This window comes from Dromiciops gliroides, chromosome 3 (genome assembly GCF_019393635.1).
Source record: "Dromiciops gliroides isolate mDroGli1 chromosome 3, mDroGli1.pri, whole genome shotgun sequence".
Taxonomy (NCBI): domain Eukaryota; kingdom Metazoa; phylum Chordata; class Mammalia; order Microbiotheria; family Microbiotheriidae; genus Dromiciops; species Dromiciops gliroides.
The window spans coordinates 531660500-531680194 of record NC_057863.1 but is presented as its reverse complement, the minus strand read 5'-3'; the positions used below and the strand labels follow the sequence as shown (position 1 = coordinate 531680194).

The 19695-nt window shown below is 35.4% G+C and overlaps 1 protein-coding gene across 5 annotated transcripts in view; it reads left to right on the top strand.

Annotated features, from left to right (window-relative positions):
- RDX (radixin) overlaps positions 1–19695 on the top strand; it is a 128582-nt gene that overhangs the window by 86611 nt on the left and 22276 nt on the right. For 4 of the 5 annotated variants that reach the window (XM_043990901.1, XM_043990900.1, XM_043990903.1 and 1 more), the window contains 4 exons: positions 5219–5379; positions 6555–6647; positions 6982–7224; positions 8695–8855. In XM_043990901.1, coding sequence (XP_043846836.1) covers positions 5219–5379; positions 6555–6647; positions 6982–7224; positions 8695–8855 — 658 coding nt within the window. Of the gene's footprint in view, positions 1–5218; positions 5380–6554; positions 6648–6981; positions 7225–8694; positions 8856–12279; positions 12327–19695 lie in introns of all 5 variants that reach the window. The other variant, XM_043990904.1, reaches the window with a different exon arrangement.

Genomic DNA, 19695 nt, shown 5'->3' with positions numbered 1-19695 from the left:
ATCTAAGCACCTTGAGGGCAGGTAAAGTGTTCTCTATTTCCCCCTCTCTTTCCCCCTCTCTAATTTCTCAGAAATGAAAAGATTTAACAGCATATATGTGTAGTTATTAAGGGTGAGGAGTCAAAGATGATCCTGAGATTTTTAACTTGAGTGCATTCTAATGCCATTAATAATAAATTTTTATTGGTTAATTGACTGAATGAACTTAGGCTTGTAAAAGCTAAAATTCTAGCTAAACTATCTAAAATCTAATGAGTGGTCACCAATAAATTATAAGCTTTAGCAAGAGTTAGACTTTTAAGCATTTATTAAGGAGAATAAGAATTTGGTGAAGAGAAAGAGAAAGGCCTAGATTCCTATCTATTAAAGGGAGAGAGCATTCCTAGCTCTGCTAGAGTCTCCCCAAAAGAGACCGAGTCAGAGTGCCAGGCTCCCCCTTCTTCCTCCCACAAGCAAATCTCACTTGCCCTCAGAGACCTTCTCCTCATGGTGGAGCTTTTCTATAGTAAGTCTCCAGCAGGTGGCGTCATTCCAATCATTACAGGCTGAAGAACTGAAGAGAAAGTAAGAACAACTAAAAGTGTGTGTGTGTGTGTTTTAAGCTGTCTTGACCCAAATGAACTACATCCTCAGTTACTGAGGGAAGAGTGATGTGATTACTGAGCTATTGTCAGTTATATTTGACAAATGAAAAATAGGAAAGATAACAAAGGACTGGAGAGAGTGCATGTTCCAATTTTGAAACAAAGGGGAAGAGAATAGAATCTATAAACTAGGTTAATGAGCTTGACTTCAATTCCTGTTAAAATTTAAAAGTAGATTGTTAGAGATAGGTACTAAACATCAGAAATGGAGGCAATGATTACAGAACCAACTATCTTCATCAAGAATATGGTTATTATATATTATACTTAATTTTCTTTTTTGCCAATTACTAAAAAAAAATTAAAAGGTCTAGACAGGATAGAACTTTGGTCCAAATCTAGTATGATCAAATATAAAATAAACAAATTTAGTTTTCCATTTGGGGTCAGAAAAATCAACTATACAAGTATAAGAGGAATGGTTGGGGCAGCTAGGTGGCACAGTGGATAAAGCACCAGCCCTGGATCCAGGACTCCCTGAGTTCAAATCTGGCCTCAGACACTTGACACTTAACTAGCTGTGTGACCCTGGGGAAGTCACTTAACCCTCACTGCCTCCCCCCCAAAAAAAAGAATTCTAAGAGGAATGGTTGTCTATGCAGCTGTTATTTTGAAAAAGATTTAACAACTTTTTAGTGGCATGAAAATTCAATAATAGCATGATGTGGCATCTAAAACATCTAATTCAATCTCAGGCTTCCTTGACAGACACAGTGTCTAGAACTTAGGAAGCGATAGTCCTGTTGTACTTTGACCTGGTCATACCAAATCTTGAATTTTGTCTTCATTGCTACAGTTTAGAAAGATAGCTAGTGATAGGCCTTCATTGAAGAACTAGGAGATGAATTAGTCTCAAAAAGAGAAGATGAGGGTGAAGTAGTATTTAGCTGTCTTCAAGTATTTGATGGACCAAAAGGATGAAAATAGAATTCAAGATGTTTTGGTTGGAAAAACCATACTCTCTCCCCAAGCCCCCAATACAGAAGTAAGCTCAGTGAGTAGAAATTGCAATCTGAAAGATTTAGGTTTGTTGTAAGGAAAAAAAAATTTTAATGTTTGGAGCTATTCAGAAGTATAGATAGTTGCCTCGGGGCATACTACCTTTTGTCAGTCCAGTGGCCTTTTCTCAACCCTCCTCCTTCTTGACCACTGCAGTTTGTTTGTTTTAACCATTACTTCTTCCTGTCTACCTTCTCCCTGGTACTGTTCTCTCCTGCTTCTCTGCCTACATCTTTGACCACTCTTCAGTCTTCTTTGCTGAATCATCATTCATGGGTGTACCCTAGATCACTTTGTATTGGGGCCTCTTCTCTGTTTTCTTATGGGAGCTGATCAGCTTCAATAGGTTCAATAATTATCTCTATACAGATGACGCAGATTTACAAATCTAACTCATCTCTTTCCTTACCATTAGTCATATATTATCAACTGCTTGCTAGATATCTTTACTCAGATGTTTCATAGGTATCTGAACCTTACCATGTTCAGGATGGAATTAATTTTCTCTAAAAAAAAGCTATCTCCAGGGCAGCTAGGTGGCTCAGTGGATAAAGCACCAGCCTTGGATTCAGGAGGACCTGAGTTTCATATCTGGCCTCAGACACTTGACACTTACTAGCTGTGTGACCCTGGGCAAGTCACTTAACCCTCAGTGTCTCCCCCTCCTCCCCCCCCCCAAATCTACCTTTCTACTTTCCCTACTGCTATCAAGGATACCCCCATTCCTCTGGTTACCCAAGCTTTCAATCTTGGCATCATCCTTGACTTTTTCCTCTCCCCACTTCCCTTTATTCAATCAGTTGCCAAATCTTGTTGATTTTTCTCCTATTTCTCTCATATCTGCCCATTTCTTATTTAGATATCTTTAACCCTAGTTTAGGCTCTTAGTGGCTTTCATCTCAACTACTATCTCTCTCTTTTTTTTTTTTTTTCCGGCAATGGGGGTTAAGTGACTTGCCCAGGGTCACATAGCTAGGAAGTGTCAAGTGTCTGAGGCCATATTTGAACTCAGATACTCCTGAATCCAGGGCTGGTGCTTTAACCACTGTGCCATCTAGCTGCCCCTCAACTACTATCTCTTAATTGACCTTCATGTCTTAAGTCTTTCCTCTTTTCATTTCCATGAGGAAATAGTATATTCCTCCTTACTCATAGTTTTATATGCATCTATATATTCATGTATGTATGTATGTGTGTGTGTGTATTCACACATACAAAGAATACATACATCATACATACATGCATGCATTCTTTGTATTTGGTGGCTGCTGAAGTCCCTTCAAATTAAAACTTTGTGATTCATAAGTCTAAATTGATAGGCATTATTAGATTAGATATGTGGGAGTCTAGGATAATATACTGAGGTTACAAATCTGAGAAATTGAAAGGATTGTGGTGCCAGAATAAAGAGAAGTAGGAAAAAGGGTTTTGGTTTTGTATGTGTTGAATTTAAGGAAGAGGGCTATCTTTTTGTTAGAGACAAGGGAGGGAGGAGAAAAGAATAGATGGTATCAAGAGGTTTTGGGATGAAGAGAATAGGAAGAGAAGCTCACTGCAAATGGCCTTGGAGTGTGTAAAAAGAGAATAGAAAAGAGCCCAGGACAGAGCCTTGGGGTAAACCAACAGTTAAAGGGCATACCCTAGAAGATCAGACAGTAAGAGGGACTGAGAAGGAGCAGTTAGACAGATAGGAAGAATACTTATGTCCAAGGCATTACATTAGGTTCTGAAGTTACAAAGACACAAGCAAAATAATTCCAGCATTCAAAGAGCTAATACTCTGGAAAAGTTTATATAGGCAAGTTCACCTGGGAAAATTTTAAAAGGGAAATTCTAAATGTGCACTTTGGTTATCGTGAAATGATAGAATAATATAGAATTTAATAATAACAATTTCTGTTTCTGTATTTAAGTGAGAATCAGAACATTTGTTTTAGTTTTTCTAAGAATTTTGATGTGGTCATTTCTTAGCTCACTCAACTTCTTTTCCACTAAAACTTCTCAGTTTAAATTATTTTGAGTCTTGAAAAAAAATAACAATAGTTGTAACTGTAGAAAACTATGAATCCTGTAGGTTTTTTGCTTAGTCTTTTTGCTTTAACACTCTTAAGTTTACCACCACACCCCGCTTCCACCTGCTTCCTATTTAGAAGTAGAAAGGAGGGAAAGGGAAGAGAGCAAGCATTTATTAAGTAACTACTGTGTGCCAGGGGCTTTACACATATGCTCTTCTCACAATAATCCTTGGAGGTAGGTGCTATTATTATTCTTATTTTTCAGTTGAGGAAACTGAGGCAGGCAGATTAAGTGACTTGACCAGGGTCATATAGCTAGTAAGTGTTTGCCTGAGGTTGAATTTGAACTCAGGTCTTCCTGACTCCAGTCATAGCTTTCTATCTATTGAGCTACCTTCCTGCCTCTAAAATGTAATGCCTAACACTAAAAACTACCTGGTAATGGGGAATGTTGGTATACCACATGGGCACTTATAATAGAATAGCCAGCATTTAGATAGTTCCTAAAAGTTTGCAAAGTGCTTAATAAACACTATCTTGTTTTATCCTCCTTATAGCCCTGGAAGGCTAGGTACTAATATATCCCCACTTTACAGATAAGAAAATTGAGGCAGATAGGTTATATGACTTTTACCTAGTATCACAAAGCAATTAAATATCTCACGTGGATTTCAGCTCATATCTACATAACTCCAGGTCCAACACTATTCACTTTGCCAGCTAGCTGCCTTCAGCTACAATAGAAAGGATAACAATAATAATTAACATTTAAATAGCATTAAGTTTTACAAAGTTTTGTTTTATTTTTATTATTTCATTTGTTACTCAGTCCTAGTTTTCTTCATTTTACATTGGAGGAAACTGGGTCTCAGAGATTAAATGACTAGCCCGGGTCACCCAACCTAGTAAGCATGTATAAAGAGATTTAAACCTAGGTAGCCCTGATTCTAAATCCCAGTAATTTATCCACTCTGTCACTCAGTATCAGGATCTAATTTTTGTGTGTGAATCATAATACTCTTTAATAAATATCATTTATTGATATTACAAAAGGATTAGGTACTTATCAGAACATAATTCAGAAAGTCTTTAAAATAGCAATTTTTAATCAGACTGGCAATTATTAGGAGAATATATATTTCAATTTTCTCATTTGAGTATTTAAAGGATCTTAATTTACTTTTTTTTTTTTCTTTTTTTAAAGCAAGGAGAGCCAGTGGAAAAATTTTGGCTGTTGTTAAATTAAAAGTGTATACATTTGGGGCAGCTAGGTGGCACAGTGGATAGAGGACCAGCTCTCAATTCAGGAGGACCTGAGTTCAAATCCGGCCTCAAACACTTGATACTTACTAGCTGTGTGACCCTGGGCAAGTCACTTAACCGCAATTGCCTCACCCTTCCCCCCCCCCCCCAAAAAAAGTGTATACATTCAGGGAGATTTGTTGTTTTGGTGAGCTTTATGATAAATCTTTTGAGCTGTAATCCAGGTTAGAATTTGGGATTTTTCTCTTAGCTAGAATGATTTGTACTCTACTTATTTTGCTAATATTTATTTGACAGAACTAGAAGAACAGACTAGAAGAGCCCTAGAATTGGACCAGGAACGAAAGCGAGCAAAAGAGGAGGCAGAACGGCTGGAGAAAGAGCGTCGAGCTGCAGAGGAAGCCAAGGCTGCTCTAGCCAAACAGGCAGCTGACCAGATGAAAAATCAAGAGCAGCTAGTGAGAAAATTGATTTTTGTTTTACTTTATTGAGTAAAGTAAAACGTTTTTACTGTTATTGAGTGGAAAGCAAAAAACTAAAACACTGTATCACCTAGCTACCTCGTGTTTAGTTATCCCTATGTTTACATAAGTGAAAGGGCAGCTAGGTGGTGCAGTGGGTAGAATGCCAGGCCTAGAGTCAGGAAGACTCCTTCCTGAGTTTAAATCTGTCCCCAGATACTTACTAGCTGTGTGACCCTGGGTAAGTCACTTAACCCTGTTTGCTTCAGTTTCTCATCTGTAAAATGAGCAAGAAAAGGAAATGGCAAACCACTTAGTATCTTTGCCAAGAAAACTCTGAAAAGGGTCATGCAGAGTCAGACACAAGTGAACAACAACAAATAGAGAAAAAAGGTTGAATGAAAATAAACAGAAACAGAAGAAACAGGGGAGGAATCCTAATAGTGACTAAATTAAATTTCTGTGAAATTTTATATTGGTCATAGCTTTTCTGCTGGTGAAGTTTGAGGGCCTTTGAAACTATTTGTACAGGTCCTTGGTTACTAAAGCCTTTTGATAACCAGAAAGGTTAAAAGAACCTCTTGTGGTGTGTTCTGATAGAAGTAGTAGCTCTTCACCATGCAATTTAACTGTCATTTTCTTTTGTCAGATATATACCTCTAAAATTTACCTTTGCTATTTCAATGAAACTTGTCTTATTAAAAGTATTTGTCTCCCAAGATCTATCACTCAAAACACCTATGTCCCTGGAAAAAAACCAGTATCTTTCATTTGCTGAGTTTCTTGGGATAAAACCTGAAATTTATTTTAAATGGGAAAAAAAAGTTTGAATAACTTAAGAGTAAAGCAGATATTAAACTAACTAGTTCATTTTAAGTACAGTCTAAAGGTTTATGAGGTCTTTTAAAATGATGATGTGTATCAGAATAATAATAAATCTCATTTACCTAGTGCTTTTTTTTTTAATAAACCGATTTCCTCAACAATCCCATCTCAGGAAATATTCAGCTTTGATTTTGAATGACGAAGGACTTCAGAGAAAGTTTGCATAAATAATTTATCTGCAATATATGAAAGGTTTTGTTGGTCTTATAATTGATAAAGTGACTAGGAATATATTGTTAGGTAGGGGTTTTTTTTTTAGTGTTGTTTAATTATGATCTTTATTTTAGGCAGCAGAACTTGCTGAATTCACTGCCAAGATAGCACTTCTAGAAGAAGCCAAGAAGAAAAAAGAAGAGGAAGCTTCAGAATGGCAACACAAAGTAATAAGGACTTCTTACGTTTCAATTTTATATGACAAAGTAATAAAAAATTCATCTATATTTAGGAATCCTCTAGCTTCCATGGCAAAGTAAATTCACATTACCAAAAATAATTTCCTTTTATTCTTTAATATTGTTTCCAATGTATCTGCTTGAATTTCATTTGGAATTTTAAAAATCAAACTATACATATAGATTTACAAAAGTAAAATACATCTATGAGCCTGTTAGTACTGTTTGCCATAACCACTTAGGTTGACAGAATTTCACATTAACTATATTTTACTATGTTTCATGAGGTTCAGTGATATTTAAACTTGTTTCTAATGTTCAGGCTTTTGCAGCCCAAGAAGACTTGGAAAAGACCAAAGAAGAACTGAAAACTGTAATGTCTGCCCCTCCCCCACCTCCCCCACCACCAGTCATTCCTCCAACAGAGAATGAACATGATGAACATGATGAGAATAATGCTGAAGCTAGTGCTGAACTGTCTAATGATGGTGTTATGAACCACAGAAGTGAGGAAGAGCGTGTTACAGAAACACAGAAAAATGAACGGGTGAAGAAGCAGTTACAGGTATTAAATTAATATGTTAATATCAGAGCTTAAGTTTGTATATATGGCATTCATTTTCTTGAGACTAACATTTTCAGAAATGAATTTGTAGCCTTTTTGACTTTCTATTTAACATTAGCTAGCATTGTGAATAGTTATTGGTTACTTGCTTCTGTATAGGCCAGTTTAATGTAAAGATTTAGGATTGATTGGTATATAATATTAGTGGATACTAATGTAGCAGATTAATAGCACTTTTCAACCTGATGTTCACTAGGGAAATATTTATTGCTTATTCTTTTAAAAATTCATTTATTTAGTCTCCATTTCAGATAGTAATGGAATAGTGAGTAGTGAAACTAGTGTGGGGATCTTCGAACAATTATTTTCTTTTTTCTTTTTTTTAAAAACGGGGAAATGAGGGTTAAGTGACTTGTCCAGGGTCACACAGCTAGTAAGTGTCAAGTGTCTGAGGCCTGATTTGAACTCAGGTCCTCCTGAATCCAGGTCCAGTGCTTTATCTACCACGCCACCTAGCTGCCCCCCTAACAATTATTTTCAAACTGTTTACATTATCTGGAAGCCTTTTGAATAGTTTTTTTTTTTAATTAAAGGAAATGACAGTTCTTTTTCTCTTTCCATTCATCAATGGATGCATTAAGTACTTGCCATAGTAGGTGTCAGCTAGATGCTAGGGAGATTTCAGGTTTAAATGAGACGAGATTCTAGCCCTCATTCTGTCTCTGTTTTAATAGAGAGATGTCACATAATAACTAGGATCAGAACTGAAAATGTGAATGTTGCTGATCATTGTGCTTCTTTAAACTCTTTGCTTGCATTTATTTTATTTATTTTCAGAGGTTTTTTTAGTACTAGGGAGAAGAGATTAAGCTATTTGTGAAAAGGGGAAACCAAAGTAAAATCACACCTAGGTAGTAACAATTGCAAAAATTTCCATAGGTAGAACAAAAACCTACTTTAGTAAAAATGTTTTTCTCTTTACAGACTTTATATCTTGAAATATAGCATTGCTCCATAACCACTACAATAAGGAACAAAATGGAAAACCTTTTAAAAAAGATTTAGGATATGGAATGAAAATAGCAGGCAAAATTAGACTTGTTTACATATTATTACTTATGTATCATATTAAGCAGTTTGAGAAACCTGATTCACTTGATTACTCTACATAAATGACTTTGATATTTCATCGGACATTTGCTAGTGGGTCAGATTTAAAATGTAGAAAGGGCCATGATATTGTCACATCATTTATAAAGTAACTTTGCTCACATAAAAGGCCTTCAAGACAGTGGAAGGGAATTAAGCAATTGTGAAATGATTTAAATTCTTAATATTTACCTTAAAATTTTCTTTGAGGTGAAAAGCCAAAGATTTGATGTTCATTTACTTTTAAGATATCAAAAACCATTAGTAAGTTTTGTTAATAAATTTTTTAAAAGTAAATATGCATCTTTTTTTTTAACATAGGCATTAAGTTCAGAATTAGCCCAAGCCAGAGATGAAACAAAGAAAACACAAAATGATGTACTTCATGCTGAGAATGTTAAAGCTGGCCGTGATAAGTACAAGACTCTGCGGCAGATTCGACAAGGCAATACAAAACAACGTATTGATGAATTTGAAGCAATGTGAGAGCTGTTATTTTTGCATATCTGTTCTTCATAAGCTGAACCACCAACAGAGAAAAGCAGGCCTTTGCAGATTTGATGGATTGCATCCCACCTTGCCAAAGCGCTTATACCAGTTTGACTGCGGTGGTTAAAAAGAAAAATTTAAGGGAAGCTATTCAACATTAAGGCAGTATGACATTATGCTTTGTATTTGTTTTCTTTTTCTCTTTCTTTTTGGCTGAGGAATGAGGAAGCATGTTCCATCATCTGTCACATTTTCCATTTTCATTGATTTTCTATTTGGAGATTAACACTAAAAATAATGACTGACGTGTATGTATGATCTTAGCACTTTGAGAATTTAAAAGGATTCTGGCAATGGGGACTTATGAATGTTTAGGTAGGGCACTCCATTTTCCCATCTCCCTTTTACATTCCTCTCTCATATTTCAGTGTCCCCTCAGTCATCTAATCATCTACCTACCCATACTTTTCTTTTGATGATGCCCTTTACACATCCTGCCATACCCATATCCAGAATTCTGCCTTTTTACAAATCATTGACCTTAAATCTTTAATGAATAAGGGTAGGTGACAAGTCGGGGAGTCTTGTCCCAACCTATAGAGGGATGCAAATGAATCATATTAAAGACCCTATCTGGGTGGTGTGGTGTGCATCTGTTCATTTTTTAAACAATTCCAGTTTATCCACATCATTCGACATTAGATATGCTTGTTTTTTCACTAAGTTCTCTCTTACATAAATTGTTTGGTGTTTCATCTCCTGTCATCCCTTGATGGTTTTCTTTGCCTACTAGTTCACAAAGGTCTAGACAGCAGGTAGTAGTTCTAAAAGAAAAATTATGGATGGAACACTACCTGCAAATAATGGACTACGTGAAAGGCTTGAATAATATTGTTCTTCAGATATGCCTTACTAAAGAAAAATATATATTTACTGATAATTTATTTGCATTGACAAGAACCTGGACCTTTCTGGCAAGGGAGCATATGAAAACATCAGTCCCAAAGAAGGGGGAAGTAATATACTACCTCACCACTATATACATGATGACTGGTTTTTCAAACACCATATAAAGATGAATGTGGAAGCTGTAAGTTTAATAATTCAAAATGATTCTTTTAGATCACAAAACAGACTTCCTCAGAAAAAGATTTCCTTTTTCTTTGGGAGATTTTGTACTGCTCATTGGTTAACTGCCTTTTTGTTGAGTTAAATTGTAAAAGTTTGATTTATATTACAATTGTAAGCTCTCACTGGTATACTCTTACTGGAGGGGTGTTGCATGTTTGGGAGTGTGTGTGTGTGTGTGTGTGTGTGTGTGTGTGTGTGTGTGTGTGTGTGTGTGTCTGTGAGAATGAGAGAGAGATTGTGAGAGCATGTGTGAGAGAGCACACGCACACACACATAATGTGTGCATGAGCATGCCTGTTTGTGTGAGTTGGGGGGGGAGGGAGGATGAAGGGGAAATGCCACCCTTGCATTAAATGAAGAAAATTTATAGTTTAGTTTCTTAACACAATTATTTCATAATCATTTAGGCATACATACTTAGTATCTGAATAATTATGCTTTTTTAAAGCCTGTTAATGAGAAGACAACATTTGAATTGTTAATCATCTTGTAGTGTGTTATACTTTATATTAATTTCAGTTACGTCCTTCTGAAGTAATCTTAAAAACTAACATGGTCTAAATTGTTTTCTTTCATTATAAAGTGCCCATATTTGGAGTTAAGGAGGGAAAAAAGCCTTATTTTCTCTGAGGGTGGTTCAGCTACCTTCTGTTTGGTATAATGCACTAAAACTTACATTTATCTATTAATATTGCCATCTTATTAAACATTTTTCCATGCACAGTAAGTTCAGCTTATATCTGAAAAGTTCTGTTTTGCTTTCTTTATGCTGTCTTCAAAAAGGATTAATTTGGGTAGACATCATGATAAGGAAAAGTTGTATTTAATATATTTTAGCTTTGTGGGATTAAAGGTAGTTGGCTAACTTTGAAATGACTGATGTGTAGACATGGTGCACATCCTTCAAAGCTTTGCTTTGTTGAAGAGAGTGTTCCTTCGTACAGTGTGACCTGGAGTGTACTTCAAAGGACACTGATAGATTCCAAGTTTGGTGCACTTAAGCATGAGCATTCATTCCAATTTTCCAAAGTTTTGCCATAGCAGGTGAAATACTGTGCCTCCAATGGATACTCTGTTTTTTCTCCCCTTGCACCAACATTGATGTGTCAGCTGAATATCAGTGTTGAAAAATTATTGGTTATAGTTGCTGTTCATAATCTATAATATATACATTTGGGTTAAAATGGATGGATCTAATCCATTTATAAAACTGTCTGAATTTTCCTAATGCAGGAACAACCATTTGTAATTTGGGTTTTCATAATAATCAAAGCAGTGTAGCTTCTCACCCACTATTGAGAGCACATGCTCATTCAGCCATGTTAAGAATACATTAATAATCATTTGGTAAAGTAAATTTACATTATGGATTTTGCCCTTAGTAAGAGTTTAGCATCATGATTTTGTGTTGTTCAATGAAGTTACAATTACATCTACTATTTTGGATAACATTCATTGGTTAACAATAAAGAGATAAAAAAGTTCATGCCTTTAAGGTCCACTGTTGTTATTTATTACTGAAATCACACCTCTTTTTTGGTTTAGAAGTTAGGCCATTGGCTGCTGATTACTAGTTCTCAACAGGTGAATTGAATTATTAGATTAAATTGGCTCTTTTGACAACTAACACGAATTTAGCTGTATAAGTATTTCCAGCCACTGATTTCATTGTACAGTGTTTAGGCCATTGTTGTGGAAGGCCAGTTTCATTGTCATTGACTCATTTCATTTATTAAAGTGTAAAAATATTCTTTACTGTACTGTCTTTAATTGCTTTTTACAGAGGTATATATTTTTAAAGTAGCATTGCATTTATGGGTCAGGCTTAAAGCCTGAACCTGCTAGCTTATGTTTTTCATCTTTCTTATTAATCTAGGACACATTGTTTCTTCTTAATAAATAAACTGACTTAGTATACCCTAAGAATTATTGTACTAGCCAGATGTCTTCTCAATTTATAGTTGAATAAAATTTCATTTTATTTTTCTTTTGTAGGGTGTAGGTGAGTCACTTAAATTTGTATCATAATAGAATTTTCTTGTGTATTCAACTCTTGGATAGTGTTTTTCTTACCAATTGGATTTACTTTTCAGAGATATTAGACTCAATAGAAACTTGCTTCTGAGTATTATTAGAAAAATAGTTTATTTTCTGTTAGAAATAATTTTTTTTATTCTTCACCTTCTAAGACAAGTCCCTTCTATCTGCCCAGCTTTGATTACTTTTCTGATTCCAAATTTATTAGAAATAAGGTAAGTTGATATAGAATTTCTTTCATTCCCAAAGCTTTTCATATACAGGATAAAATTAAAGAATTTTAAAAAGACCAACAGGTAAGCAATTGAAATGATCTCTTGCTTACTTACCTTTGGCATGCATTTTCTGGTCCTTATTAGTAAGCAGACCAAAGCCAGTAGTCTTCAAGATGAGTCTAAATGGACGGAGCATGAGCTGATTTTTTGTTTGTTCTACTTTCTTGACTTCTGCTTGACAAATGAGTGCACTCATCAAGTATGCTTAGATACTTTGAAAGACTCATGAACTCCTTGGTGTGAGTACTCCCTTTACTGAAAAATTAATCACCTGGTATCCAGCTTTCTGTTGATGATCCTCTCTCCACTCTTAGCTAAACTGGTTCTTAGACAACTTAAAACAGTTCATCATCATTTCCATCTTTGAAGCCTTTCTAGCTTTGGCAAGACCTACAAAGCTTTTGTTCCACTGGGGTAGCCTTTGTCTTTTCAAGGTTACATCCACCTTGCAATGAGGCATCAGAGTAAGGGTTTTAATGGAGGACATCAAGTTTAATGATAGTGTAAGTATTTGTATATATATATGTGGGTTTTCTATTTTTATTTTTGGAGGGTTCTTTGCCTTTTATGGACATTTGGAGAATATTAAGAAATACAACGTAGGGGCAGCTAGGTGGTGCAGTGGATAAAGCATGAGCCCTGGATTCAGGAGAACCTGAGTTCAAATCCAGCCTCAGACACTTGACACATACTAGCTGTGTGACCCTGTACAAGTCACTTAATCCTCATTGACCTGCCCCCACCCCCACCCCACCCCACCCCCCAAAAAAAGAAAGAAAGAAAAAAGAAATACAAAGCATTAGGTCATCTGTTTCCTATAGTTCTTAGTGTAGTATAGGTAGGAGCATGTTAATATTAGTATTTTTTAATTGCTATTGATATATAGTTTGAAAGAGGTATGCCCTCACCATTCATTAGTCATATTAAATAATCTCAATTTTCAGTATTTCCTAGTAGATCCTATTTTAACCCATTAATCATTTTTGATGGTTACCTCTAAATCCCTTCCAACTGTTAGACACTTGTAAGAGCTCTAATTTTCCCTTTGAAATAGCAATGAATCATTGTCCTTTGCCCATGTTTCTGGGGAGTTTTCTTAAAGTCTTCATTTAAAAAACTGAGATGTTCTATTTTGGGACTACATGAACTGTACATATATATATATATATACACACACACATATATGTATATGTGTGTGTGTGTATGTATGTATTTAGGGTTCTTGTGCCTTCCAGTAGGTCTTGAGGCATCTTGAGGTGGAGAGGCATGATTGTAATTCTCCATAGCATTCTCCCATAGTAGAATTTAGGTATTATTTCTAGAATTATCCAGTTCCCAAGGGGTCCTAATTCTTTGCATAATGACTTTTTTGTCTTCCACAAATGTTTATCAAGTATCAGTTATGCTTATAGCACTTGGAAGTGTAACTTGCTTGTAAACAAGGTTTGGACTGAGCTAGCCTGTGGTTTGATTCTCTGTTAAAACATGGTATTCCAAACTAGAAATGCTTTTAAGACACATTTTTAACACATCAATTATAATTGTATTCTAGCTTTGTCATTCTTTTGTGAATGCATTCTATAGAAAATTACTTTTAAAAACTACAGCATTGCATTGTTTATTTATATTCAGTTCCTGTGTCCAGATTCTTTTGTACTTGTATCTAAATACCTGTATAGTGGAATCTCCATGTTCATTAGGCAGTCTTAAAGTGTCCATTCAGCTTGATTAAGGTCACATATTATTCATGTTTTCTAGTGCATTACAATCTTATTCAATTTAACATTATCTATAAACTTAATGAATATAGTCTTTAAATGACTAAGTGTGATCATAAGTGATAAATAATGCCATGGGCATTATTGTAGTCATATTCTGTGGACCAGAATATTGTTCAGGTTATTTAAGCAGACAATGCTGATAGAAAAGCTCTTTTCACGGCTTTAAATTTACCATGATGTCATCCTTTTATCATGATTTTTTTTATTCTTTTAATAAAACAGATTTTTCACCTCCTGTTTCCTAGATGTGGAAACATTTGTGTGTGTGTGCATGGGGGTGGGGAGTGGAGGGGAGAGATGTATATCTAGGCACACAGTACTATGTCATTGCTTTACTTTCTGTCCTTAAAATCCTTTATTCTTCTAGTTAAACATTCAAACTATTTGTCTTGACACTTAATTTTTTCTGCCTTTATTTCACTCTTTTAACCTAACTTTATGGTGATATAGATGAAATAACTGCCTTACAAATATGGAAAGAAACTGTTTCATAGAGAAAATTAGTAGTCAATGACAGATGAAAACTGTTAGCATTAGTTTCTAAGCCATTGCTATTTCCTGCTGAATTATTCAGTTTTATTTTCTTTTTCCAGTTGGTTACTCTTGGCATAAAATCAATTTACTGCATAGGGAAGTTTTTGGGGAAATGGAAAGGTATGCTTGGTCTCCTGAGGAGCTTTCAGTTTAATTGGTTACAGGGGAAAGGCATTAATACTTACTATCCACATAGGCAAAATATACAGATATAAAAATAATAAAAGCTATATCTACATAAGTATTAAATATTAGGGAAGATCTGTAGGAAGAAAGACATGAAGATTAATGGAATTATCTGAACATCACAGAAAAAAATGAGTTTCTGTAATGTTTTAAAGGAAAGGAAATATAGATTCTGGCAGAGAAATGTGGTGTAAGGGATTATATAGTAAATAGGATGTTCAACAGCTAGAGGGACAGCCATATGTAGGAAAAGAGAAGTCTCTGGTTAGAGTAGAGAATATCAATTATGGCACATTATGGATAGATGAGAATATCTAGTTGAGGGGGTTGTAGAGGTCAGTGAAACACAAAGTTATTTTGATTTTAAAAAGCATTTGGGAGCTCTTTCAGGTTTTAAAGAAGGATTGATAATAACCAAAATAATATTTGAAGAAAATTCTTACTACTGAGTAGGCTGGCAAATCACGAAGAGGGGAATACTATAGAAAGGATAAACAGGAAGGCATCATGAAGCATTCTGGTGTTAGGTGGTTATACCTAGAGTCAAAACTCTGACTTTAGGGATACAATAGAAGTAATAATACTGATTTTATTATTATAAATAAGGTCATCCAAATTAAGCTGAACAGCTAGGTGGCACAGTGGATAGGGTGCTGGGCCTGGAGTCAGGAAGACATATTCCTGAGTTCAATTCAGGCCTCAGATACTAAGTGTAGGACTGTGGGCAAGTCACTTAACCCTGTTTGCCTCATGTTCCTCATCTGTAAAATGAGCTAGAGAAGGAAATGGCAAACCACTCCCGTGTTTTTGCCAAGAAAACCCCAAATGGGATCATGAAGTGTCAGACATGATTGAAAAACATAGGAAGTGTCAGACATGATCGAAAAACAACTGAATCACCAAGTTAAGTTCCTTGATATTTAATTATGCTTATATATTTTATCTCATTATTAATATCTACATGAATTGATGTTATGTTGGTCCTGCAGCAGCCAATTAGTCAATAAGCATTTATTAAGCATTTTCTATGTGCCAGGCACTGTGCTAAGTGCTAGCCAGTAGTTAATTCTAGTCATACCCAGCCACTTCCCCTCATGTTATTTAAATAGATTTAAATTCCTAAAAGAACTCTATCCTTCATCTCCTATTTGCATAATAACTTTCTATGGAAACATTTCTTGCCTCTTCTTTCCCACCCTCCCCAGTGTCCCCACTTAATTATAACCCTCCTCTTTGATCCTTTTTGAGGGTACCTTTAGAGAATTAAAAATACATTACAAAAAAAATACATTACATACTTGTAATTTATGAAAAGTTTCCACATAAAAGTTATCATAATTATGTGATAAAAATGTAATATAATAAAATAAATATAATAAAAATCAAGAGGCATCTTGATACAATGGGAAAAGAAATTGACCTGGGTTCAGACCACAGTTTTGTCACTTATTAGTGGTACGACTTTGGGTAAGTTATTGTCCCATCAGCACCTTGAGAGCAGAAACTATCTTTTGCATATCTTTCTGTCCCTAGCACTTACCCCAATAGACTCTTCACTATCAAGAGCAGTGGAGCCACCATATAGAGACTAACTTCAAAAATTACTGACTCAGATATGTTGATAGAAGAAAAAGAAATGACATTGAAGAGAACAAAGATAGGAAAAGAACTAGGCCAAGTCCATAGAAGAGAGGTCTGTGCTAAAACAGCAAAATATGGGTTCTTATTATATCTGTTTTTGTTTGGTTTGGTGAGGCAATTGGGGTTAAGTGACTTGCTCAGAGTCACACAGCTAGTAAGTGTCAAGTGTCTGAGGCCAGATTTGAACTCAGGTCCTCCTGAATCCAGGGCCAGTGCTTTATCCGCTGCACCAACTAGCTGCCCCTAAATTAATTTTTTATTTCTTTTTGGTGTGTCATTCTTGCCATTTACATTGTAGTTACTTTGTGTATTGTTTTCTTGACTGATTACTTTGTATCAGTTCATATAGTTTGTTCCATGCTTCTCTGTATTCGTTACACATTTCTTACAGCACAGTAGTATTCCATTACATTCCTGTACCACAATTTGTTTAGCTGTTTCTCAATTGATGGACACTACTTTGTTTTTAATTCTTAGCTTTCACGAGAAGTACTGCTATAACTATTTAGGAGTATATGGGGACTTTTTACTTATTGATGGATTCCATTTGGTATAAACCCACTAATGTAGTCTCTGGTTCAAAGGGTATGGACAATCTAGTGACTTTATTTTTCATAATTCAAAATTTCTTTCCAAAATGCTTTTGCCATTTGACAGCTCCATTAGCAACATATTAGTATGCCCATCTTTCCATTACCCCTCCAATATAGATGGTTGCCATTTTTGCCAAATTTCAGGTTATGAGGTGAAATTTCCAGGCTGTTTTGATTTTCATTTTTTATATTATTAGTGATTTGGAGTGGGGTTTTTTATATGAATATAGTTATGACTTTGAAAATGGTTTGTTCATACATATCTTTTGATCATTTATTTATTGGAAAATGACTGTTGTTGTTTGTCCTTGGTTCTCGATGAGAACCATGACATCAGGGAAGTGGTGTCATGACTTGTAATGAATTGGATTTAAGTGAGGAAGGGCTGTGTGAAGTCACCAGCCTCACTCTGTCCTCCAGAGCCCTTTGGGTCCAGTGGCAGGCTCTCCATCTCCACTTGTCCAGTTGGCTATTAGTAATATCTACTAATTATTAATCATTACTAGTATTACTAATATTGATTATTAAGAAATATATATGTATATCAGTAATATGCATATATTAGGACTATAGTGTCTATTAGTAATATTAGTAATGATTAATAGTAACATATTATTTATATATCTTGAATACCAAATGCTTAACAAGAGAAATATGATTAAAATAGTTTCCCCTCATTCTGTCACTTTCCTTCTTGTCACTTTCCTAGATGCATTGCTGTTTGTGCAGAAGCTTTTCAGTTTCAAGTAATCAGATCTCTTTTTTATTTACCTCTGTCTGTTCTTTGGTTAAGGATTCATCTCTTACCCTTACCCACAGGCATATGATCTACTTCTCTTTTACTTTTTTAATAGTAGGATCTTTAATATTAAGGTCACTTATCTATTTAGAATTTATTGTAGAGTGTGGTTTAAATGTTAGTCTAAGACTAATTTCTGCCAGATTGTTCTCCAGTTTTCCTAACAGTTTTTAATCAAATGGGGAGATTTTCGTCATTTCCTTTGATAATCTAGATTTTTTTGTTTTGCCAAATGAATCATGTTATTTTGTTTTGGTTTTATTTTGGTGTTTTGGTGAGGCAATTGGGGTTAAGTGACTTGCACAGGGTCACACAGCTGGTAAGTGTCAAGTGTGTGAGGCCGGATTTGAACTCAGGTCCTCCTGAATCCAGGGCTGGTGCTCTATCCACTGAGCCACCTAGCTGCCCCTTGAATCATGTTATTGTATCAAGTTCTCCATCTCACATTTATGACCCAAGTACTGCCCATAATGCCTCCTGTCCTCCTCTTCACTGTTAACTCTACCAGATTTCACCTTTGTCTCCTTTAGAAAGAAGTCTCTCACTGGCCTTTCTGTTGTCACTCTGTTGCTGTTGCTGTCCTTGCCTGTTACATTTATTCTTTCCTCTTGCATTTCTGTTGTTTGGGGTGTTTGAAAAGCAGAAAATTTCTTCAGTTCCAGTTTGCTTTCTGAAAATATTTCTAACTCTTTATTATTGAACATTCATCTTTTGTCTTGTATGATTAAGCTCAGATTTTCAGGATAGATTAACCTGGACTGCTTTTTGAGTTTCATAAATTTTTAGAACACATTCCATTCCCTCCCTTTTCTAGTGGGTGTATAATAGTCTAGTCTTACTCAAATGCCCTTTCCTTTGTATTTGAAAGTCTTCTGATGACAATTGGAATTTTATTTTCTTCATTCCAGAATTCTGGGCAATTTCCTTCATTATGGTGTTAAATTTTTTTGTCTTGTCATGTCTTCTGGAAGATCTATGATTCTTAGGTTGTCTTTATACATTTTGACTTCAAGATCAGTATGTTTTGCTTGCAAAGTAAGCATATCTTTAAAATCACTATTATCAATAATAGTGATGATGATGATGATGATGATGATGATGATGATAATAATAATAATACTTATCTTCCAAGTTGCCCTTTATTTTTGTATATTTGCATTCCCAATCTGTTCTTTTGTTTCTTTGGTGAAGCTTCCCTGGCAGATTCAAGTTTTTCGATTCTGTTGTGCAGGACATAAATACTGTTCTCATAATTCTCATTTCTCTTTTAAACCACTCAGGAACAGTGTGTTGTTGTTTCATGTTCTCAGTGTTCTTGTGAGAATATGGTTCCATGTTCTCAAATTCCACGAAGTCTGCTGTCTCATCAAGTGTTGGAACATTTCCCCTTATTTTGCAGTATTTATTCATAGATGGCCTGAACTAATTTGCGAGATCTGGAGGGCATAATTCCTTATGTTGTTACTGTTTTTCTTGTTGATTTATCAGTTTATCTTCAAGCTATTTGATATTTCTTCTTCCTGAAATCTTCGGTTACTTTCACCTTTGCCACTGCCCCCACCTTATTTTCCTTATCACTCACTTCCTGACTCCTTCCCTCTAATTGTGTTTTTCTTGGGGCTTGATCTCCAAGTGACTCAGCTTCATCCCACACTGGGAAATTTATGGTTCACCAGGCTAGATATCTGCCTGAACTGACTTTTGGGATGGTCAGAACTGGCCCAAGAGGGTGGTGTACTGTTTCTCTCAGGTTTGGTGGAGAACTGTGAGCATGTGTGTGCGTGCGCTCGCTCTCACGTTATCTCTCCCCTCTCTCTCTCTCTCTCTCTCTCTCTCTCTCTCTCTCTCTTTCCCTC